The 24,061-nt window shown below is 49.3% G+C and overlaps 2 protein-coding genes across 2 annotated transcripts; one reads left to right on the top strand and one right to left on the bottom strand.

Annotated features, from left to right (window-relative positions):
- Positions 1 to 10,579: 10,579 nt before the first annotated feature.
- On the bottom strand, positions 10,580 to 10,975 carry LOC145408184 (igE-binding protein-like). Its single transcript, XM_080278939.1, has one exon. The coding sequence runs from the start codon at positions 10,973 to 10,975 to the stop codon at positions 10,580 to 10,582; it is 396 nt and encodes a 131-aa protein (XP_080135065.1).
- Positions 10,976 to 23,304: 12,329 nt separating this feature from the next.
- LOC145408183 (igE-binding protein-like) lies at positions 23,305 to 23,700 on the top strand. Its single transcript, XM_080278938.1, has one exon. It carries the CDS (start codon positions 23,305 to 23,307, stop codon positions 23,698 to 23,700), a length of 396 nt encoding a protein of 131 aa, XP_080135064.1.
- Positions 23,701 to 24,061: the final 361 nt, after the last annotated feature.

Below are 24,061 nucleotides of genomic sequence, written 5' to 3'. Positions count from 1 at the left end.
ATCTACTTACAGACCTACTCACGTATAACAACCGCCCGTCCACGAGTCTAATATATGTATAACTGATCTACAAAACTTCACTACAAGAAGTTACAAAGTTATTGTAATATCAGTAGTATGGAATCCTCATCTCAAAAAAAAAAAAAAAATGAAAAAAATATAAGATTGAAAAAGTACAAAGGGCTGCTTCAAGATGGGTACCAAGCTTAAGGGATCTAAGCTACGAAAAAATACTAGAAAAATTGAGTCTACACTACAGGAGAGAAGGAAAAGGGAGACATGATTATGCTATATAAATGCATCTCAGAGAAAGGGAAAATAGACAAAAATGAGTATATAATATATCGGGAGGCATCAGCAAGAGAACGCTGCAAAAACTACATAAAAAGAGAGGTGATAAGACGTAAGGAAATTCAGTTTCCCAAATAGGGCACTTGTTCATTGGATTGCACTACCGAACGAAATAGTGTGTGCCAAAACAATTCATAAATTTAAGGATATGTATGATAAAAGGGATTTAATACACAAGACAGTACGAGCTTGACTCATTCCTGTTAAGATACAATTACGTAAAAATAAATAGGTAAGGTAAATACACACACACACACACACACACACACACACACACACACACAGATGAGGCGTCAGAGAGACAACACGACATGTCATCTCGCTCCGAGCTGGCCACTCCTGGCTCAAACTGGCTGTACCTAAATGGTATCATTATGAGTCAAACTCTGTACAGGGTTTAACTAAATGGTGTTCTAAAATACCAGAGCAAGTTGCAGCAAAAGTGTTGCCCAAATAACAGAAAACAGCCAATTAGTGTAGGAATGTGCTGATCAAGTCCCAGCTGTTTCGACTACGGTACCACAGGCGAGTAAGATGCATAATTGTAAGTAAAACTTTTTTCTTTCTTCTCAGTATTAACAAAAGAGGACCACCATATTAAATAAAGTGAATATGGAAGGAGTTGGGAAGAGGGAAAGGGGTAGAAAACAGGATGATTTCTAACAGGAACTAGTTGAAATGGAAACATCCAATGAAATAGTAGAAAGGGTGAACAGATTGGAAAGGGCACTTCAGAGTGAAGTGGATGAAATTAAAAAGCAACTGCGCATGCAGGAGGAAAACGAAAAATTAGTAAAGGAATGAAACAAGAAAGACAACAATAGAAATGCTGCAGGGCTGGATCCAGCATTTTATTAAAGGGGGGGGAGGGCGTTATTAGCATTTTCAGATCCAGGAGTAAAGTAGGTATACAGTCCCCTGTCCAACCGGAAGCATTCAGTGTGTGCGTGTGTGTGTGTGTGGATGACGCACGTCCGTACCAACCGAGCTCGCTAACAAATCGTCCTTTAGATTAGATGATAGCATACTGGGTTTTCATGAGAAATATGTATGCGCTGTATGTTTCAGAAGGATGCTGTGTGACCAAACCAACTTAGGAAATAGACTGTGAATGAATAATGAAACTACGACACTGACAATCTTCATGATCACAACATCAACAGTATCAATACGTAGATCCATGACTATTCAACGAGTAAATTGAGCCATCAGTATCAAGATCTACTTGTTTCCCAATGGACTGATGAAAAGCATAGGTCAAGGATGTCTCCTAGCATACATGTCAGTGACTTTGTCATAATCCAGTTTTCTATCCCTGTGGATGTACTATTGCGGCCAGTTGTTAGCCACCCTCGTCCAGCCAACCCATGTATATGGTAGTGTCGCATTCACGAGCACAGATGGTGCCTTCGATGCATTTCTGTCAAGAAATATCCCTTCAGCTTTGGGCTTGTACTAATGGATAAAGCAATAGTACTATTTGCTTTGAAGGTTTGACTCTGATAACACGAATATATCATATTGATTATTTAATAACTTGTTTCCCGTATAGAGCCAAGCAAGTGAAAAATATGTATATTTGGTTCCACTCCACGGCTTCCTGTAGGTTTGAACCAGCGAACGCAGAATGAACAAGTTAGAGAGAAAGAGAGAGTAGTGGGTGCCTGTGAATTCTAGAGGAATGAGGTGGAGAAATGAGGTGCTCTACACAGTTAAACAGGGACTTTTCCTTTCGTTTCTGTTGGCATTCTATGCCAAAATGACTAAAATGAAGGTAAATTATGAAAGAAATATTAACTGGATGACGAAGTGGTAATAGGGTCTGGCCAATGGTTGTTTGGTCCAAGGTGCGCAGTGGTAAGCCTAATCCCAGGCAACGGTCTCTGTTAAAAGTTGGAAATTTTAAGTCCCATTTATTTTAAATATCTCCATGTATGTTTACAGTACGTGTATGCCCCTGTGGATCTATTTTCAACCCATGAATATTTTTATCAACGGACATTTTCACCACTTGGAACAAAATCCCCATGGACCTATTTTCCATAATGATTTTTTTTTTTTCCAAAGACGCCTACTTTTCTACGTAAACCTATTTTCCAATGAACTAATTTTCCCCACTGATGTATTTTCTCCCCACGGACCAATTTTTCCCTCGACCTAGAATTCTCCATGAATGCAGGTTTCCTACATGGACGTATACCCATGGACACATTTTTCACAATGAACATATTTTCCCCATAAACCTGTTATCCTACGAGTATCACACATTGATGCGTGCAGTTGAAACACAGACACACGAGTGAAGTACAGAGTCCCGCGAGCTACCTCCTCGTCTCGCTTTCTCTCTCTCTCTTCCACCCTTTCTTCCATGTTGTTAGGCTCGTTCTCCCTACTACCTATCGGTTCTATGGCCTGTCTCCTGATCTCAGAATCCTACATTCTGGTGTAGCAGGGGTCGTGTCACGTGTGCTCTACTGTCGTGGAAGCTTCTAGAATACTGTATGTCTGTGTGTATGTACTGCTTCTGGTGCAATCAACATTCCTTCACTTAGAGTTGCAAGCTAATATCCCATTCATACACCTTGTCTGGTGCTCTGTCTATCTTTCCGACTATATATCTATCTATCCATCATGCTTTCTGTTATGATTTGTATTTATAATATAGGGTCCTAACATCGCTCAGTCATGCTGCTGGCGGTCCTCCGACAGCAATCATTGACATATGCTAATCTATTAATACATAATATTCTTCTTCTCGACTCTTAATACATAATATTGATTATATTATTGTATAGACATAATATTCATGATAATATTGTACTGATCCAGTAATATTACATTTTAAACAAGTTGTATACATAAATGAACAAATGCAATGTAGTTAAATTGGTTGTTGTATGACATTTTGTAAGATGTGTATGTTTAACAGACACGCATATAATTGTGCAATGGTAATATTGCTAGGTCATTGCATTACATATGGAGTTATCCCTTTAGTAATGTCTAATATTTCACCTAACTTGTGTGATGATTCTGGTAATAAAGAATTGTTATAACATTGTATGAATTGTTACATAATATTGTAGTAATATTGTGGTAATGCATAACTGTAACACTGTATCAATTGTTACATAATATTGTGGTAACACTGTGGTAATGCATAAGTGTAACATTGTATGAATTGTTACATAATATTGTGGTAACATTGTGTTAATGCATAACTGTAACATTGTATCATTTGTTGCATAATATTGTGGTAACATTGTAATGCATTACTGTAACACTGTATGAATTGTTACATAATATTGTGGTAATGCATAACTGTAACATTGTAGGAATTGTTACATATCGTTTGTAGTTACATAATTGTGGCAAGTGTAACATAACTATCGTTTGTCGTTACATAATTGTTACATATCGTTTGTAGTTACATAATTGTAGCAAGAGTAACAATGCAATCTTTTGTCGTTACATAATTGTAATAATTGCAGTCCTGACATCACTAAGCAAGTCATGCTGCGGTCGATGATAGTCATGATGTGCCATGCCACTTGCTCTTGAAGAACACTAATTTGCTTTGTGTTTCACTTTTAGAAGGAGTTTATGTGGTATTTTGGCATTTGTAGTGTAATGCTAGGTGAAATTAGGCTCGACTTCTCGTTCCTATTTCACCTAACGTGGAGCGGGGTCCTCTTTCGAGACCGGAGCTTAGTGCAATAAAGAGAGGCAGGACACAAAAACTCTAGGCAACAACCTTTACACGTATATTACCACAGTAAGACATAGGACAAATCAGCAGATATTACAGCACAATATATAGCAATATAAAACCTTATCTAGGATATGTGTATCTCGCAGGATACTTGCTTCTCTGATAGTAATGACAACACAAACAATCCTAGTGTATCAGGAGTGCAGTACATGTAGGCGCGCACGGGGGCGCGGGAGGGGGGTTGAGTCTCACTAGGAGATAGGGGAGGGGCGGGGAGTGACTTGTGACGGCTAGGGGAAAGTTATGGTATTACTGGAGGGCGGCAGATATTAGCCGTGAAGTTTATATGGTTTCCACTAGCCAAAATACTTTGGTAATTGATTTTATTCTTGATTTTCACTTACTTGAGATATGGGAGTGAGAGAGGGTGGTAGACAAGATTTATGGGTAGCGTGGGGGAGCGAGAGAATACCATTAATACTTCCTTTCACAATATTCCTTCACAGTAATGTGAGTATGTCTTTATAGGGGAATCTCCCGGCGGCACAGGCTTATTAATTGTACAACAGGGATGTCACTCACACGTATAGTCAATCAGATCTTGTTCCACACTCTCGTTCTTTAACTTCTCACTGTGATCTTATTCACCGCGATATTCACTATATGAAATCACTGCACAATACTTACATCAGGGGAAATCACACTTAACCTAAATCACTCGTGCTACAATATCACACGTATTCATCAGGGGGATAGGCAGGAACATGTCGTCGGCGATCCTGCTGGGCTAGGGGCACCGCCAATGCGAGGCGTGCCGAGAGGGCACGGGATAACTCGTAAGGGCGTCCTCTCGTTTCCTGGGCTTCCCGTGTCTTCCGGGCTTGGCTCAGACGTGTGGCCCTCGGGACTGGGGCCGAATAGCTCCAGGAACCTCTGTGATAAGTCCCGGCGTCGTGGGGGCGTAGAGAGATCAAGCCCGGGTGTCCTGGGGAGAACCGAGAGAGACTGTGGGCTGGGGTCTCCAGCGTCTAGGGGCGCCGACAGGGGAGGGCTGCGGCAACGACTTCCACTGGGGTCCGTCAGGTGCGTCTGCTCTAGAGCCAGGCGTAGGGAACAGAGACCAGGGGAGGCCGTGAGGCCTGTCTGGGTCACTCTGAGACAGGAAGCCTGGGCTCTAGTCTCCTGCCGTGGGGACGTCTCTCCACTCACCTCTCTCTGCACACCCTCGGAGCAACAGTAGATCGTCTCACGTGGAAGGGAGTGACAATAGGTCGTCTCTACCGGAGCACTTTCGGAGCGACCATAGATCATCTCATGAGGATGGGAGCGACCATAGATCGTCTCACGAGGATGGGAGCGACCATAGATCGTCTCACGAGGATGGAAGCGACCATAGATCGTCTCACGAAGATGGGAGCGACCATAAATCGTCTCTACCGGAGCACTTTTGGAGCGACCATAGATCATCGCTACTGGAGCACTTTTGAAGCGACTATAGATCGTCTCTACCGGAGCACTTTTGGAGCGACCATAGATCGTCTCTAACGGAGCACTTTCGGAGCGACCATAGATCGTCTCTACCGGAGCACTTTCGGAGCGACCATAGATCGTCTCTACCGGAGCACTTTCGGAGTGACCATAGATCGTCTCACGAGGATGGGAGCAACCATAGATCGTCTCTACCGGAACATTTTGGGAGCGACCATAGATCGTCTCTACTGGAACACTTTGGGAGTAACCATAGATCATCTCTACCGGAACACTTTGGGAGCGACCATAGATCGTCTCTACCAGAGGGGTGCCGTCTGGAGTGTTTTTTCTAACTCCACCCCAAGCTGGCTCAACAATTCCACTCCATGAAGGTAGTGTCATTCTCCTATGGTGGCGGCAGCGTGGTGGCTGCATGACACAGGGGCGCACGGCCCGGGCTGACATATGTCGCTGTTGCCGGGAGTGGTGGTGAATGGTGGTGGCTACCCCGTGGGGTCCATGTGGGGGTGTCGGCGCACCTTCGGGCATACTAAGCTGTGTTTGGCTTGCCCTGTCGTCGGGGGTACTATGGTATTCTTCGGGGGCACTGTTCTTCAAGCCACACATTTTACCACTCTCCCCCTGTAGAAAGTCACGTCCTCATGGCTGGAGGTGGAACGCTTGTGTGTTGGAGGTGGTGTAGACGGGCTGCAGGTGTTGCAGCGTAGTTTGCCAGGTGACAGTGTAGGGGTTCTTTTCTTGTGCTGGGTCGTAGGTGAGGAAAAGTGTAGAGGTGGCGGTGGTAGACTGGAGGAGGTTTAGCAGGTGGTGTGGCCCGCGGAGTCTGTGGTTCCTGCCAAGGGTAGATGCCCATATGGCCCGCTTCACTATCATCTTGCTTGGTATGGCTGTCGGTGTGGTTGGGGGCTGAATGCTGGATACTGCGGGTAAGGGCCGGATTTTGTGCAGTGGTAATGCGGCGTTGAGTCTCTGGGGAGTACAGGTAGAGGGGATTTGGGCCTGATGTAGCTTGACGGTGTGAAGTCGTGGAGAGGTGGGTGGTGTAGGGGTGCGTGAGTATCGGGCGGGGGGGCGTGAGAGGCGGCCCGAGCGGGTGGTGGTAGTCTTGAGGGTCAGGGTGGGGGAGAAGTGGGCGTCTGGGATGGGCGGGTTGTTTTGCGTGTTGTGGGCGTGGTGGGGTGCGGTGTTGGCGAAGTGGGTGTACAGATGGTGGGTGGGGGAGGGGGGGTGGTAGTGGGTTGTGGTGAGGGTGTGATGGCGTGTGCGGAAGATGTGGGAGTGGGCGTTGAGGGGAAGGCCATGGAAGGAAGGGGTGAGGGTGAGGGAGGGTGGTGGGGGAGGCATCAGGTGCGGTGCTGGGGGTGGTGGTGGCCGGGGAGGTGGAGATGGTAGGTGGGGCAGAGTGGGAGGGTGAGGAGGAAACATAGCACTTATATGTGACTGTAGAGGGTGGTGCGGGAGCCGGAGGGGGCTGGGGGTGTGGGGCCGGAGCAGGGGAGGTGGGCGTGCGGCAAGGCCGCACATGACGGTTGCGGAGGGTACAGGGAGTGCCGTGATAGTCTACGACTACTTGGTATGGGTTGTGGACTTTGGTGATGTGTAGGGCCCCGTGAAATGGGGGGCGAGCTTGTGGGGAGTGGGAAGTTGGGCGACGACGACTGTGTCACCCGGGTTGAAAGGGTTGGAGGCTGTGTCGGGTCCAAAGTCTAGGTTCTTTTGTAGGTGGTATATCCGCCCTTTTAGCAGGTGTAGTGGGTCTGTAGTGGGAGCGGAAGTGGGCGGTTGCAGGTGATGGCGTAGGGGTAGTAGGAGTGGGGTTTCACCAAAGATTCTTTCGTGGGGGGAAACCCCATCTTCTCGGGGGCACGAATTCATGCCCCATTGGACAATTTTTACATGTGCCTGCCAATCATCGTCTTTTGTAGCCTCGATTCTGGTGCGTAGTTGATTGATAAGGGTACGATGGCTACATTCACATACCGCGTTCCCTTGTGGCCAGTATGGTGAGGAGTGGGAGATCTTGTACCCGAAAATCCTGGGTAGTTCTTCCCAGACTTTTCCGGAGAACTCGGGGGCATTATCGGAATGGATGGCTTGGGGAATGCCAAAGTAAGGGATCATGTGTCAGAGCAGGGCATCGGCGACAGCAACAGCATGATGTTCCTTAGCTGGGCAGGCTACTACGAATTTGGAGTACGTGTCTACAAAAGTGATCACGTATTTATATCCAGATTTAGGGGGAAGAGGGCCTACTACATCGATTGCCAGGAGTTGCCAGGGCTTGTGGGCGGTGATATGGCCAGATGGCCTGGCGGTCCGGGTGATATCTTTCCCAAGCGCGCAGGCACGGCAAGTCTGGATAATTTCCTTGGCGAGGCTGGAGGGATTTGGGGCCCAGTAAATATCATTGAACACCTGTAGTAATTTTTTGGTGCCCAAGTGGATGCCGTTGTGAGCATGTAGGTGGCGCAGGGTGTCACGTGCCGCATCGGGGGTCAAGAGGATGTGTCCGGACGGGGGTTAGAAGGTAGTCGCCCTGTCGGCACAGCTTGAGGAATAGGTGAGCATGGATCCAGGGGGGCCGTTCCTTGTGGTGCCAGAGTTGTAGTAGTTCGGGGTCCGGTTGTAGCGCGTGGATGGGGAGGCGGGAGAGGGCATCTGCATTTGTGTGGAGCTTTCCGAGTCTGTATGAAATCTCGTACTGAAACTCCTCTAGAGTGTCACGCCACCGGACGAGTTGGGTGTTATGGGAGTCTGATTGGCACAACCACTGGAGTGATTGGTGGTTGGTGATTATTGTGACTTGGGTCCCGGAAAGATAAGCCCTAAAATATTGGAGGGCCCAGATTAATCCGAGGCATTCTCGCTTGGTGGCGGTATAATTTTTTTCGGCTGGGTTCAGAGTGCGGCTGGGGCAGGCGATGATGTGTTCCCGGCCGGCCTGTACCTGAGCTAGGACGGTGCCTATTGCGGTAAGGGATACATCCGTGTATAGGCGAAAAGGGAGGGCATAGTCGGGGAAGGCCACGATGGGGGCTGAGACAAGCTTGTCTTTTAGCTGTTGAAAAGCAGCTCGCCAATCCTCGATCCAGAGGAAAGGTTCCCCTTTTTGTGTCAAGTCGTGAAGAGGCTTAGCGATCTGCGCGAATCCCTTCACAAAGCAACGGTAATAGGACGTGAGTCCCAGGAAGGCGCGGATACCGTTGACATCCTGCGGAGGTGGTATGTCCGCTATGGCACGGAGGTTGTCGGGATCTGGGGAAATTCCTGCTTGGGAAATAGTATGTCCTAGGAACGAGACAGTCTTAGCGGCCAGGACACATTTAGAAGGATGTAGCTTGAGGCCTGCCTGGCCAATTCTGGTGAAAACTCGACGGAGGCGCTGCAAGTGGTCGGCCCAGGTCTGGCTAAAAACCATGACGTTCAAGATAAGCTAAACATATTTCCCAAGTGAGGCCGCTCAAGACAGATTCCATTAGTCTGGAGAAAGTGGCAGGGGCATTGCAGAGGCCGAATGGCAGAACATAGAATTCGTAATGTTTGCCATTACTGGTGGAAAAGGCTGTCTTGCCTCGATGGTCCAGGTGGACAGGGACCTGCCAGTATCCAGACTGGAGGTCGAGGGTAGAAAACCAAGACGCCCCGTAGAGGGAGTCTAGGGAATCGTCAATGCGGGGGAGGGGGGTGGCATCTTTAATGGTGACGTTGTTCACACGGTGGTAGTCAATGCAAAACCCCATCGTGCCATCTTTCTTTTTTACTAGAACGACGGGGGAGGATCACGGGCTGATGGAGGGGGAGATAACACCTGCCTCTTCCATTTCACACACCTGGTGGTCCTCCTTTTCTCTCTGTCAGGGGTTCTTGCGTCGGGAAGGTTGTCATATAGGTGGGCCTGTCGTATGGATTTCGTGCAACAGGTACATAGTATGCCCTATATCTGCTGGTCCTGTCGCAAACAAATCCTGGAAATCCAGGAGGAGGCGGCGTAAAGTGTCTGACTGTTGGTTGGAGAGATGGTCAGGGATGGGGGGTAGAGGGGTGGGGTGGTGGGAGGAGGATGGGGCACAGAGCTCGGCTTCCTCCATCTCTCTGATGATAAGCCCTTTGGGGAGGGTGAGAGGGGACGGGGCGAGATTGGCGATGCGGATGGCGGCGTGGTGGGGAGGGAGGAAGGTGGGGGACACAAGGCAGGCAGAAAGGGGTCCGGAGGGGAGGAGGGGGGAGAACAAAACGGATGTATCTGAGGGCCTGTTAAGGGGCACCCATGCCTCATGGTGGGAGGGGATGGTAACGGCGGCGGAGATGGTGGCAGGGAAAGAGCGGGCAGGAGTGGGGTGGGAAGGCACGGGAGGGGTGTGCGGGCATGCATGCATTGTCCGGTGCTGACAGTGGCGGTGGTGCGGGCGGGAGATGGAGGGGGGTAGGGTTAGCCACATGGTGTCAGGGTTGGGGGTGGTGGCGTGGTGGAGGAGGCGGGTGTGTGAGGTGAGGTTGCCGGAGGCGAGTGGGGGTCTGAGGAGAAGGTGAGGGGTCGGAAAGGGGTGTGGTGGGAGAGGTGGAGGGGGGGCTGGGTGAGGGCAAGGAGAGAGAAAGTGTGACATAGCAGGAGTATGAGTCAGCACTGCAATCAGGTGGGCAGGAGGGCAAGGGTGGCAGGGTAGTGGAGTTGGAGGTGAGTAAAAGGGGCGCACATGGAGGTTTCAGTAGGTGCAGGTGGTGTTGTGATATTGTACAATGGCTTGATAGAGATTGGGAATTTTTATGACTGTAAAAGGCCCCATGTAGCATGGTGATAATTTGTTTGGGGCTGGCAGTCTAGCCACCATGACGGAGTTGCCTGGTTTGTAGGGACTAGTTGCAATGGTGTCAGGTTTTAGGTCCTGGGTGTTCTGGAGGTGATGTAGTCTTCGTTTGATGTGGTGTAGGGGGTCAGAGATGGGGGAGATGGCGGGTGGTTGCAAGTGGTGGCAAAGTGGCAGGAGGAGGGGCGCCTTGCTGAACACTTGTTCGTGTGGGGTGATATCATCCTCCCGTGGGCAGGATTTCGATCTTCACCTGGGTTGACCAGCCCTTGTTTGGGATTTCCTGGATTCTAGTTGGCACCTGGTAGAGTAGCGTGCAGTGGCTCCTCTCACAAATGCCATTTCCTTGAGGCCAGTATGGTGAAGAATGGGAGATGTTGTATCCAAATATTTTGGAGAGCTCTGTCCATATCTTGCTGGTGAATGCCGGGGCGTTGTCAGAGTGGAGAGCCTGGGGGATGCCGAAATTAGGAAACATGTGGCAGACCAATGTGTCTGCTACAGCGACAACGTGGTGTTCTTTAGCTGGAAAAGCGATCAGGAACTTAGAATAAATGTCGACGAATGTGATAATGCCTTTATAGCCCGAATTTGGGTGGAAGGAGCCCAGCGACATCTACTGAGAGGAGCTGCCATGGTCTACTGGCGAGGATGTTTCCAGACAGGCCTGGTGTCCTGGTGGTGTCCTTTCCGAGTGCACATGCTTAGCAGGCTTGAACTACTTGGCCAGGTGGGAGGGGTTCGGGGTCCAGTAGATGTCATTGAAAATCTGTAGGAGTTTCTTGGTTCCGAGATGTATGCCATTATCTGAGTGCAAGTGGGTCAGGGTGTCTAGGGCAGTGTCTGGGTCAAGGGCTATGTGGCCTGAGTGGGTGCACAGGTAGTCGCCATGTCGCTGAAGTTTAGAGGCATGTGGTGGTATCCAGTCGGGCCGGTCTTTCTCTAGCCATTGCTGTAGGAGGTTGGAGGTGGCATGGATGGAGTTGATGGGCAGTCTGGATAGGGCATCAGCATTTGTGTGTAGTTTCCCTGGCCGATATGCTATGTCAAAGTCGAACTCCTCCAGGGCTTCTCTCCACCGGATGATCTGGCTGTTATGGGTTTCTGATTGCCGTAACCACTGTAGGGACTGGTGGTCAGCGATTATGGTGACGTGGGTGCCGAACAGGTAAGCCCGGAAGTACTCCAGGGCCCAAATGATGCCCAGGTATTCTCACTTGGTGGTGGCATATTTTTTTTCTGCTTGGTTCAGGGTGCGGCTGGTGCAGGCGATAATGTGCTCCCGCCCTTCTTGGACTTGAGCTAGGACGGCACTGATCGCCACTAGAGATATATTAGTGTACAGGCATAAAGGCAGGGTGCAGTCAGTGAATGCGACTATGGGAGCGGTGATCAGCTTGTTCTTGACCGTGTTTAATGCCTGTATTTGGTCCTCTGTCCAGGTAAAAGCTTCGCCCTTCTTTGTTAAGTCATGGAGTGGTTTTGCTATGTTCGCGAAGCCCTTTACAAAATGTCAGTAGTTTGATGCGAGGCCAATGAAGGCACGGACCTCATGGACATCTCAGGGTAGGGGGTCTGCTATGGCATGTAGTTTCTCTGGGTCAGGTGTTATGCCCTCCTTGGAGATGACGTGTCCTAGGAAGGAGACAGAGTGTTGGGCTAGGACACACTTGGATGGCCTAAGTTTGAGCCTTGCCTGCCAGATTCTGAGAAAAACTTGCTATAGGTGGTGGAGGTGGTCGGCCCAGGTTCGGCTGAAGATAATCACGTCATCTAGGTATGTGAGGCATATTTCCCAGGTGAGGCTGCTGAGCACTGACTCCATCAGCCGGAAGAATGTTGCAGGTGCATTGCAGAGGCCAAAAGGGAGGACATTAAATTCATAGTGCTTCCTGTTGCTCATAGAAAATGCTGTTTTGCCTGTCAACGGGATGCACTGGGACCTGCCAGTACACTGACTGCAGGTCGAGGGTGGAGAACCAGGATGCTCCATACAGGGAGTCAGAGAGTTGTCGATCCTGGGCAGAGGTGTAGCATCCTTGGTAGTTACATCATTTAGCCGCCTGTAGTCTATGCAGAAGCGTAGGGTGCCATCTTTTTTCTTCATTAGGATGACGGGGAAGGGCCAAGGGCTGGTGAATGGAGATATAACACCGGCATTCAGCATATCCTGAACCTCCAGGTCTTCCTTAGCCCGTTGGTTAGGGTTTTTCCTCCTTGATGGATGGCGTACCAGCGGTCCTTTAGTGTGCGCCTTGCGGGACAGATACATGGTAAAATCCGATGGCTGTTGGTCCCGACGAGATGTCTTGGAAGTCCAGGAGGAGGCGTCGAAGGCTGTTGGTTTGTTGCGATGAGAGGTGTTCAGGTATGGGGGGCAGGATGGTGGGTGGGAGAGAGGAGGGAGAGGCGCACAACTCTGCTGCCTCCATCTCACCGACTACTAATTCCTTGGGGAGGGTGAGAGAAGTGGTGGAAATGGCAAAGCACACCACTCTAATATGGAGGGGGAGGAAGGTGGGTGACAACAGGCAGGAGGCAATGGTACCCATCAGTAAGCTTGGGGAAAACAAGCTAGAGTTTCCGGTGGGTTGATGCAGGTGGAGCCAGGCTTCATGGTTGGGGGGAATGGTAAGGGTGGAGGCAATGGTATCTGGGAAGGTGGTGGGGGGGCTAGGGATAGGGGATAGGATGGATGACATGATGGGATGGGTAGGGGGTCAGGGAGGGGGGATGCATGTGCAGTGTGGGTAAGGGGGGAGGGATCTGGTGGTTTCTTGAATTGAAGGCACCGCTTGTGACAATCAATGCTGGTGTGGAGTTTTTGTAGGAGATCTAGCCCCAGGTAATCATTGTATGAACAGCAGGTTGAGTCAAAGACATTAAATCTGTGTTGAGTGGACATATTCTGGTGGGTTTCGGCACATAGGGCCCAGTTCTCCCCATGGATAGGCAGGGGGCTGTTCCTGCATCTACAAAATGGGCGGAGATGGGGAGGAGTGGGCCAAAGGCTGTGGAGTGGCGGGAGTAGAAATGGTGGTAGAGGCATGATCTGGCTGTTCCCGTATAAACCAGTAGCCTAGCTTTTCACCCCGTTCAGCCTCATCTTGTCGCAGACTGGGGGGCGGTATTTGTGTGAGGTGGCCCCCACCACCATGGAAAGGTCCAGGGGTGGTCCTAAAAATCCATCTATTGTGAGGCATCCTCCTCTCCGAGCTCTCATTCCCCAGGCTTGGAGTAGTCAGTTGTGGAGCCTCGTCCTTGATGTTGTTGTCTTCAATGGTGGCACCCTTGGTTGGCTGCCCTGCATTGGGCGGCCTTGTACTGCTTCTGTATGTCATGTATAGGACACTGGTGAATGCACGCAGAGAATACCCATGGGTTGATGGAGATCAAGTTGGTGTTTTCTCTGGGGTTGGGGCATCTCTTGGTGGGGAATGCCTTGGCATGGTGGAAGGAGTTGAACGGGCAGTGTTACTGGGGGACGTCCAGGGTTTGGTGGGTGGTGGTTTTCATGTCGGGACTCAGCTAACCGCCCCGATGTACTGGGGAGTGGTGCGGGCGGTGAGGAGACACCTGACCATCTTGATGTCCTTATCAAGGTCCCTTGTCGGATGATACATCGTGAAGTGTTCTCTGCTGGCACTAGGGAGGATCCTCAATAAGTTGTTGAAGGTGTGTTGGTCCTGGGTGGTGGCATCAGCTTCCGGGTAGGCAGCGATGATGAGTTGCCTGGCCTGGATGAAGGTGTCATCCGGACTACCGTCGTAGGTCAGGGCGTCTAGTTGGGAGAGGGCGACAACCTTCCCCAGTGATGGTGTGACTGGTTGGATCACTGTTTGTTTAAACTGTGCCCATGTCAGCTCAGGGACGATTTTTGCAGCGATGCTGGAGACTATTTTTCCCAGGTGTGGGAGGGTGACTGTGATCTTTTCTCTGTCATGTTCAGAACTTATGTCCAATATAGGCTTGACCATGCACATGTATGTATCTTTGTCGCATTGTTCGGGGTCAAATTTAGGTAATTGAACGTGCAGTTTGGAAGCCATTTTTTTGTTACTTTCCCTTTGTTCCTTGTTGCTCTCTGCTGGATCTAGAACCACCGCTAGCCACTAGTGTTATGCAGCGTATTTGGGGTTCAGCTTCTTGAAATCAGCATATGGGCATGGACTTGGGTTCTTTTGTTCAGGACTGGGCCAAACCATGCAACAAAGGAATAGGGCTCAAACACAGGCTAACCAATCTTACACGTATATTACCTTATGAATATGCAGTGGATTGCACAATACATAGAACACAATACAACACTATATGTTACACAAGTGAAACACAGAGTCTAGATCACAGGTAGGTGCAGGTGGCGGCCAGGTGTGGGAGGGGGGCAGTAAGGGGTGCGCTCTCAGGAGAGGCGCTGGTCTCGGGATGCACAGTCAGGCATCCAGTGTAGGTTGAAGGGTGGCATCGTGGGAGGCCCTTTCCTGGTGGGGGCCTTAGGGGTGTGGTGGCCCTCGGGACTGGGGCCACATAGGGCCAGTAGGTGCGGTGCTCGGCGCCTGCCATTGGCTGTGGTGGGAGTCCTAGTGGAGGGTCCAGGCTGGTCCGGGCCCAGAATCGTCGGGACGCCCCTCGAGGGTCAGGGGCTGCGATCTCGTTGGGAGGGGGAGGCCGTCAGGGGTTGTCTGCAGCCGCTCGCTACTGAGGAATTCGACAGCTGCTGAGGGTGTCGAGGGCTCGGCTGCAGAGACAGGACACCCAGGCTCACAACAAGTCTGCTTCAGATGTTCTCCAGCAGGAACTCTGTAAGGGAGCAATCTCCACCCTTAGTGGTATAGTGTAAGGGAGCAATCTCCACCCTTAGTGGTATAGTGTAAGGGAGCAATCTCCACCCTTAGTGGTATAGTGTAAGGGAGCAATCTCCACCCTTAGTGGTATAGTGTAAGGGAGCAATCTCCACCCTTAGTGGTATAGTGTAAGGGAGCAATCTCCACCCTTAGTGGTATAGTGTAAGGGAGCAATCTCCACCCTTAGTGGTATAGTGTAAGGGAGCAATCTCCACCCTTAGTGGTACAGGGGGAGCGTGAGGGGTGTCTCACTCAGCCTCTGGAGGGGCGGGCTGAGCCAGGAACATTGACCTCGGCGGGAGCCTCCAGAGCAGTGGAGGATGGAAGACTAGTGGTCTTTCCCTTGGCTTGGCAGGTCAGGTGGACTCTGCCAGAACTCCACTCCGGGTCAGTGGAAGGAGATCCAGTGGATTCTCCTTCTCCTTGGTAAGTCCAGTGGACTTTACCAAGGCTCCTTCCCAGGGTAGTGGAGGAAGGAAATCCAGAGGAATTTCCTTCTGCCCAGTAAGTTCGACGGACGTTGCCAGGACACAACCCGTCCCAGGGACAGCAGGAGGAGGAAGTCCGATGGACGTTCCGACTCCTGCGGCAGGTCTGGTGAACTCTATTGCAGTCCTGCTGCCAGGGGAAAGTCACAGCCGAGGGGTATCCTGTGGATTCCTCCTCTATGGCAGGTCCGGTGGACTCTACCAAGGCAAGGCTCCCTTCCCTGGGACTACAGGTGTGGGAAGTCCAATTGACATTCTGGTGCCCCTGCTCCTGAAGGTGGGTGGCAGAAGAGGGAGATCCCTCTACAGTGGGTCCGGTGGACTCTACTGTGCCACTGCTCCCCTTGGGGTACATAGGACTGGGAAGACCAGTGGTCATTCTTCCTCTTCTAGTGGCAGGTCCGGTGGACTCTACCACCGAAGGCCTACGTGGGACTGTATGAGAAAAGGTCCCACCCCAAGCCTGGTGAGTGCTTTCCTGGTCAGAGGGTAATGCACCTGGGCGATGCACTTCCCGCTGGACTGGCTGGGTGGAAGATGGGCATATGGTAGTGGGGGACGTGGGCTGGTGTGGCTCGGGGCCCCTGTGCACCTCCCCATAGCCTCTTCTTGGGGTGGGTGTCGTGCCCTCCCTGTGTTCACTTCCTCAGGTGGGTATTTCAGAAATGTAATGCCATATCTCTTCAATGAATTCCTGGGCCCATTTTTGTATCCGTAAGCTGCGCAGTGGACCATGGCACTATATTTTCCGAGATCGTCAGCTGCTTTCAATAACTCACAGAACAGCTCAGTACAAAAACGCGGGAATCAGGTGTGGTGTAACATGGCTGCCGCTACACCAGCGCTACCTTGGCGGTGGCTACATAAATTACGCAGTGGTACCAATGAGAAAGCCTCTCCCTCTTATAGAGCTCAGTGCCCTAGACTGTCACACGGCCAGTTATATTGTATCTAATCAAACAATGAGTGTTTTGTGTGCTCTTGAATTTATGCATCTCTAAAATCTCCTGAGCCCATACACAAGTCATTCTAATTTTTTATAATAAATCAGCAGTCTTTAAACACCCATACCCCGATTTCCGACGCATCGATAACCAACGATCTGCTAGTCCGAACAAAAGAAATGGAGGAACATTCCTACAATCCAAACAGCCATCGATTCGCTAATCGGAAATTTTTTACACCTTGACTCCACCCCTTGCTAGCTTTGAAACAAGCATGTCTGGAAAGGATGTGGTGGTGCACACGACTCTCCTCGTCCTCCTCCATCCCCTCTCTTCTCCTCCATCCCTCCTCCATCCCCCACCACGCTCAGCACTACCAGTCGAGTCTCCCCCACCATCCCCCCGCCCTCCCCGGTTGTCTAACTTCCCAACCCCCAACCCTCCCCGACCCCCGTGTTCTTACCTAATTATTCTTACCTAATTGTATCTTTACAGGAATGAGTCAAGCTCGTACTGTTCCGTGTCTTAAACCATATTTATCGTACATATCCTTAAATTTGTGAATTGTTTTGGCACACACTATTTCATTCGCTAGTGCATTCCATTGATCAATTGCTCTGTTTGGGAAACTGAATTTCCTTACATCTTTATCACCTCTCTTCTTATGCAGTTTTTTGCAGTGTCCTCTTGCTGATGCTTCTCCATATGTTAAGTAATCATTTATGTCTATTTTCTCCTTCCCTGATATGCACTTATATAGCATTATCATGTCAGCTCTTTTCCTTCTCTCCTGTAGTGTTGGTAGATTCAGTTTATTTAGTCTTTCTTCGTAGCTTAGGTCCCTTAAGCTTGGTATCCATCTTGTAGCGGCCCTTTGAACTTTTTCAATCTTGTCTATGTGTTTTTTGAGATGAGGACTCCAGACTACTGATGCATATTCCAGGGTTGGTCTAATGAATGATGTTATTATCCTTCTTAGCATGTCTTCATTTATGCATGTGAATGCTATTCTCATATTTGCAAGCAGTGTATACATGTTCCGTACCTTCTCGCTGATGTGGTCAGCCGGAGATAGTCTGTTATTGATAATCACACCTAGGTCTTTCTTTCTGATGTGTATAGGGTTTTATTTCCTAACTTATAATCTCAATCAGGTCTTTTTCCACTTTTACCAAACTTGATTACATGACACTTGTCGACATTGAGTTCCATTTGCCATGTACTACTCCATTCATGAAGTTTATTTAATTCTTCTTGTAGCTCTTTACAAGAGTCTGTGTTAGTATTTCTCCTTTGTATTTTTGCATCATCTGCAAACATATTCAGATAGCTCTCATTTCCAGTGTTACTGTTTATATCATTTATATACACTAAAAACATGATTGGTGCCAGCACTGAACCCTGTGGTACTCCACTAGTCACTTCTTTCCATGATGAGTAGTTTCTTCTTAGTATTGTTCTCATTTCTCTTTTTATGAGAAAGTCTTGCATACGACAAAACAGTTTGCCTCGACTTCCTCCTTGATGGTACAGTTTCCATAAAAGTCTTTGGTGTGGTACTGTGTCAAAAGCTTTCTTGAAATCTAAATAGATACTGTCCACCCATCCTTCCCTTTCCTGTATTGTGTTTGTTACTCTGTCATAGTAGCTCAACAGATTAGTAACACATGATTTTCCTTTTCTGAAACGAAACTGTCTTTCTGTTATCATACTGTGTTCTTCTAGATGATTTACCCAAGCTTTTCTTATAAGCTTTTCTAATACCTTGCTTACAACACTGTCAGTGATACTGGTCGGTAGTTGCGTGGATTTTGTCTATTTCCTTTCTTGAATAAGAGGACAATATTTGCTTTTTTCCAAATATCAGGTAGTTTACCTTGACTCAAGGATTTCTTGAAAATTAAAAATAATGGTTTACTTAACTCCTTTGCACATTCTCGTAGTACCCAACATGAAATTTCATCAGGACCACTTGCTTTTCCTCTGTCTAATCTACTTAACTCCTCTTGTATTACTTTTTCTGCTATTGGTATATCTGGTAGTATGTGTGGACATGCATGTTCCACATATTCCCTCTCAAAATTTTTTTCTTCTGTAAAAACTAATTATTTAATGCTTCACAAATATCTTTCTCTTGTGTATAAGTGATTCCCTCGTCCGTAATGGATTGTATAATATCTTTTACTTTGGTTTTGCTTCTGATATAGCTGTAAAACAGCTTTGGTTGATCACTACTTTTATTTATTATATCCTCCTCAAACTGTTTTTGGGCTTCCCTCCTTATTCTTGTATAATCGTTTCTTGCCTGTTTGTAATTATTATACGCCCTTTCACTATTATGTCTTCTGTATCTATTCCACAACAAATCTCTTCTTTCTTTTGATTTTTTACATTCTGTATTGAACCATTTCTGCATTTTCTTATCTGCTTCTTTGTGCTGTGGGATGTACTTCTGGACTCCTATTTCATAAAATTCACAGAATTTTTTATATACAGCATTTAAATCTTGTCCTCTAAGCTCATTTTCCCAATCAACTTCTAAGAAATACTTCTTTAGGTTTTTTGATAATTTCCCTTCTTATAGTTTAGGCTCTTTTTGTAACTGTCATTGCTGTTAACTATGTCATATGCTATCCTGAAGTTATAATTTAGTACTGCATGATCGTCCCGACGATTCTGGGCCCGGACCAGCCTGGACCCTCCTCTAGGACTCCCACCACAGCCAATGGTAGGCGCCGAGCACCGCACCTACTGGCCCTATGTGGCCCCAGTCCCGAGGGCCACCACACCCCTAAGGCCCCCACCAGGAAAGGGCCTCCCACGATGCCACCCTTCAACCTACACTGGATGCCTGACTGTGCATCCCGAGACCAGCGCCTCTCCTGAGAGCGCACCCCTTACTGCCCCCCTCCCACACCTGGCCGCCACCTGCACCTACCTGTGATCTAGACTCTGTGTTTCACTTGTGTAACATATAGTGTTGTATTGTGTTCTATGTATTGTGCAATCCACTGCATATTCATAAGGTAATATACGTGTAAGATTGGTTAGCCTGTGTTTGAGCCCTATTCCTTTGTTGCATGGTTTGGCCCAGTCCTGAACAAAAGAACCCAAGTCCATGCCCATATGCTGATTTCAAGAAGCTGAACCCCAAATACGCTGCATAACACTAGTGGCTAGCGGTGGTTCTAGATCCAGCAGAGAGCAACAAGGAACAAAGGGAAAGTAACAAAAAAATGGCTTCCAAACTGCACGTTCAATTACCTAAATTTGACCCCGAACAATGCGACAAAGATACATACATGTGCATGGTCAAGCCTATATTGGACATAAGTTCTGAACATGACAGAGAAAAGATCACAGTCACCCTCCCACACCTGGGAAAAATAGTCTCCAGCATCGCTGCAAAAATCGTCCCTGAGCTGACATGGGCACAGTTTAAACAAACAGTGATCCAACCAGTCACACCATCACTGGGGAAGGTTGTCGCCCTCTCCCAACTAGACGCCCTGACCTACGACGGTAGTCCGGATGACACCTTCATCCAGGCCAGGCAACTCATCATCGCTGCCTACCCGGAAGCTGATGCCACCACCCAGGACCAACACACCTTCAACAACTTATTGAGGATCCTCCCTAGTGCCAGCAGAGAACACTTCACGATGTATCATCCGACAAGGGACCTTGATAAGGACATCAAGATGGTCAGGTGTCTCCTCACCGCCCGCACCACTCCCCAGTACATCGGGGCGGTTAGCTGAGTCCCGACATGAAAACCACCACCCACCAAACCCTGGACGTCCCCCAGTAACACTGCCCGTTCAACTCCTTCCACCATGCCAAGGCATTCCCCACCAAGAGATGCCCCAACCCCAGAGAAAACACCAACTTGATCTCCATCAACCCATGGGTATTCTCTGCGTGCATTCACCAGTGTCCCATACATGACATACAGAAGCAGTACAAGGCCGCCCAATGCAGGGCAGCCAACCAAGGGTGCCACCATTGAAGACAACAACATCAAGGACGAGGCTCCACAACTGACTACTCCAAGCCTGGGGAATGAGAGCTCGGAGAGGAGGATGCCTCACAATAGATGGATTTTTAGGACCACCCCTGGACCTTTCCATGGTGGTGGGGGCCACCTCACACAAATACCGCCCCCCAGTCTGCGACAAGATGAGGCTGAACGGGGTGAAAAGCTAGGCTACTGGTTTATACGGGAACAGCCAGATCATGCCTCTACCACCATTTCTACTCCCGCCACTCCACAGCCTTTGGCCCACTCCTCCCCATCTCCGCCCATTTTGTAGATGCAGGAACAGCCCCCTGCCTATCCATGGGGAGAACTGGGCCCTATGTGCCGAAACCCACCAGAATATGTCCACTCAACACAGATTTAATGTCTTTGACTCAACCTGCTGTTCATACAATGATTACCTGGGGCTAGATCTCCTACAAAAACTCCACACCAGCATTGATTGTCACAAGCGGTGCCTTCAATTCAAGAAACCACCAGATCCCTCCCCCCTTACCCACACTGCACATGCACCCCCCCTCCCTGACCCCCTACCCATCCCATCATGTCATCCATCCTATCCCCTATCCCTAGCCCCCCCACCACCTTCCCAGATACCATTGCCTCCACCCTTACCATTCCCCCCAACCATGAAGCCTGGCTCCACCTGCATCAACCCACCGGAAACTCTAGCTTGTTTTCCCCAAGCTTACTGATGGGTACCATTGCCTCCTGCCTGTTGTCACCCACCTTCCTCCCCCTCCATATTAGAGTGGTGTGCTTCGCCATTTCCACCACTTCTCTCACCCTCCCCAAGGAATTAGTAGTCGGTGAGATGGAGGCAGCAGAGTTGTGCGCCTCTCCCCCCTCTCTCCCACCCACCATCCTACCCCCCATACCTGAACACCTCTCATCGCAACAAACCAACAGCCTTCGACGCCTCCTCCTGGACTTCCAAGACATCTCGTCGGGACCAACAGCCATCGGATTTTACCATGTATCTGTCCCGCAAGGCGCACACTAAAGGACCGCTGGTACGCCATCCATCAAGGAGGAAAAACCCTAACCAACGGGCTAAGGAAGACCTGGAGGTTCAGGATATGCTGAATGCCGGTGTTATATCTCCATTCACCAGCCCTTGGCCCTTCCCCGTCGTCCTAATGAAGAAAAAAGATGGCACCCTATGCTTCTGCATAGACTACAGGCGGCTAAATGATGTAACTACCAAGGATGCTACACCTCTGCCCAGGATCGACAACTCTCTGACTCCCTGTATGGAGCATCCTGGTTCTCCACCCTCGACCTGCAGTCAGTGTACTGGCAGGTCCCAGTGCATCCCGTTGACAGGCAAAACAGCATTTTCTATGAGCAACAGGAAGCACTATGAATTTAATGTCCTCCCTTTTGGCCTCTGCAATGCACCTGCAACATTCTTCCGGCTGATGGAGTCAGTGCTCAGCAGCCTCACCTGGGAAATATGCCTCACATACCTAGATGACGTGATTATCTTCAGCCGAACCTGGGCCGACCACCTCCACCACCTATAGCAAGTTTTTCTCAGAATCTGGCAGGCAAGGCTCAAACTTAGGCCATCCAAGTGTGTCCTAGCCCAACACTCTGTCTCCTTCCTAGGACACGTCATCTCCAAGGAGGGCATAACACCTGACCCAGAGAAACTACATGCCATAGCAGACCCCCTACCCTGAGATGTCCATGAGGTCCGTGCCTTCATTGGCCTCGCATCAAACTACTGACATTTTGTAAAGGGCTTCGCGAACATAGCAAAACCACTCCATGACTTAACAAAGAAGGGCGAAGCTTTTACCTGGACAGAGGACCAAATACAGGCATTAAACACGGTCAAGAACAAGCTGATCACCGCTCCCATAGTCGCATTCACTGACTGCACCCTGCCTTTATGCCTGTACACTAATATATCTCTAGTGGCGATCAGTGCCGTCCTAGCTCAAGTCCAAGAAGGGCGGGAGCACATTATCGCCTGCACCAGCCGCACCCTGAACCAAGCAGAAAAAAAATATGCCACCACCAAGTGAGAATACCTGGGCATCATTTGGGCCCTGGAGTACTTCCGGGCTTACCTGTTCGGCACCCACGTCACCATAATCGCTGACCACCAGTCCCTACAGTGGTTACGGCAATCAGAAACCCATAACAGCCAGATCATCCGGTGGAGAGAAGCCCTGGAGGAGTTCGACTTTGACATAGCATATCGGCCAGGGAAACTACACACAAATGCCGATGCCCTATCCAGACTGCCCATCAACTCCATCCATGCCACCTCCAACCTCCTACAGCAATGGCTAGAGAAAGACCGGCCCGACTGGATACCACCACATGCATTCTCTAAACTTCAGCGACATGGCGACTACCTGTGCACCCACTCAGGCCACATAGCCCTTGACCCAGACACTGCCCTAGACACCCTGACCCACTTGCACTCAGATAATGGCATACATCTCGGAACCAAGAAACTCCTACAGATTTTCAATGACATCCACTGGACCCCGAACCCCTCCCACCTGGCCAAGTAGTTCAAGCCTGCTGAGCATGTGCACTCGGAAAGGACACCACCAGGACACCAGGCCTGTCTGGAAACATCCTCGCCAGTAGACCATGGCAGCTCCTCTCAGTAGATGTCGCTGGGCTCCTTCCACCCAAATTCGGGCTATAAAGGCATTATCACATTCGTCGAAATTTATTCTAAGTTCCTGATCGCTTGTCCAGCTAAAGAACACCACGTTGTCGCTGTAGCAGACACATTGGTCTGCCACATGTTTCCTAATTTCGGCATCCCCCAGGCTCTCCACTCTGACAACGCCCCGGCATTCACCAGCAAGATATGGACAGAGCTCTCCAAAATATTTGGATACAACATCTCCCATTCTTCACCATACTGGCCTCAAGGAAATGGCATTTGTGAGAGGAGCCACTGCACGCTACTCTACCAGGTGCCAACTAGAATCCAGGAAATCCCAAACAAGGACTGGTCAACCCACGTGAAGATCGAAATCCTGCCCACGGGAGGATGATATCACCCCACACGAACAAGTGTTCAGCAAGGCGCCCCTCCTCCTGCCACTTTGCCACCACTTGCAACCACCCGCCATCTCCCCCATCTCTGACCCCCTACACCACATCAAACGAAGACTACATCACCTCCAGAACACCCAGGACCTAAAACCTGACACCATTGCGACTAGTCCCTACAAACCAGGCAACTCCGTCATGGTGGCTAGACTGCGAGCCCCAAACAAATTATCACCATGTTACATGGGGCCTTTTACAGTCATAAAAATTCCCAATCACTATCAAGCCATTGTACAATATCACAACACCACCTGCACCTACTGAAACCTCCATGTGCGCCCCTTTTACTCACCTCCAACTCCA

This window comes from Coenobita brevimanus, chromosome 76, assembly GCF_032717465.1.
Source record: "Coenobita brevimanus isolate Jiangsu-jjx chromosome 76, ASM3271746v2, whole genome shotgun sequence".
In the NCBI taxonomy this organism is placed as follows: domain Eukaryota; kingdom Metazoa; phylum Arthropoda; class Malacostraca; order Decapoda; family Coenobitidae; genus Coenobita; species Coenobita brevimanus.
Note: the sequence above shows the minus strand (reverse complement) of the source record. Positions and strands in the feature narration are given on the sequence as shown.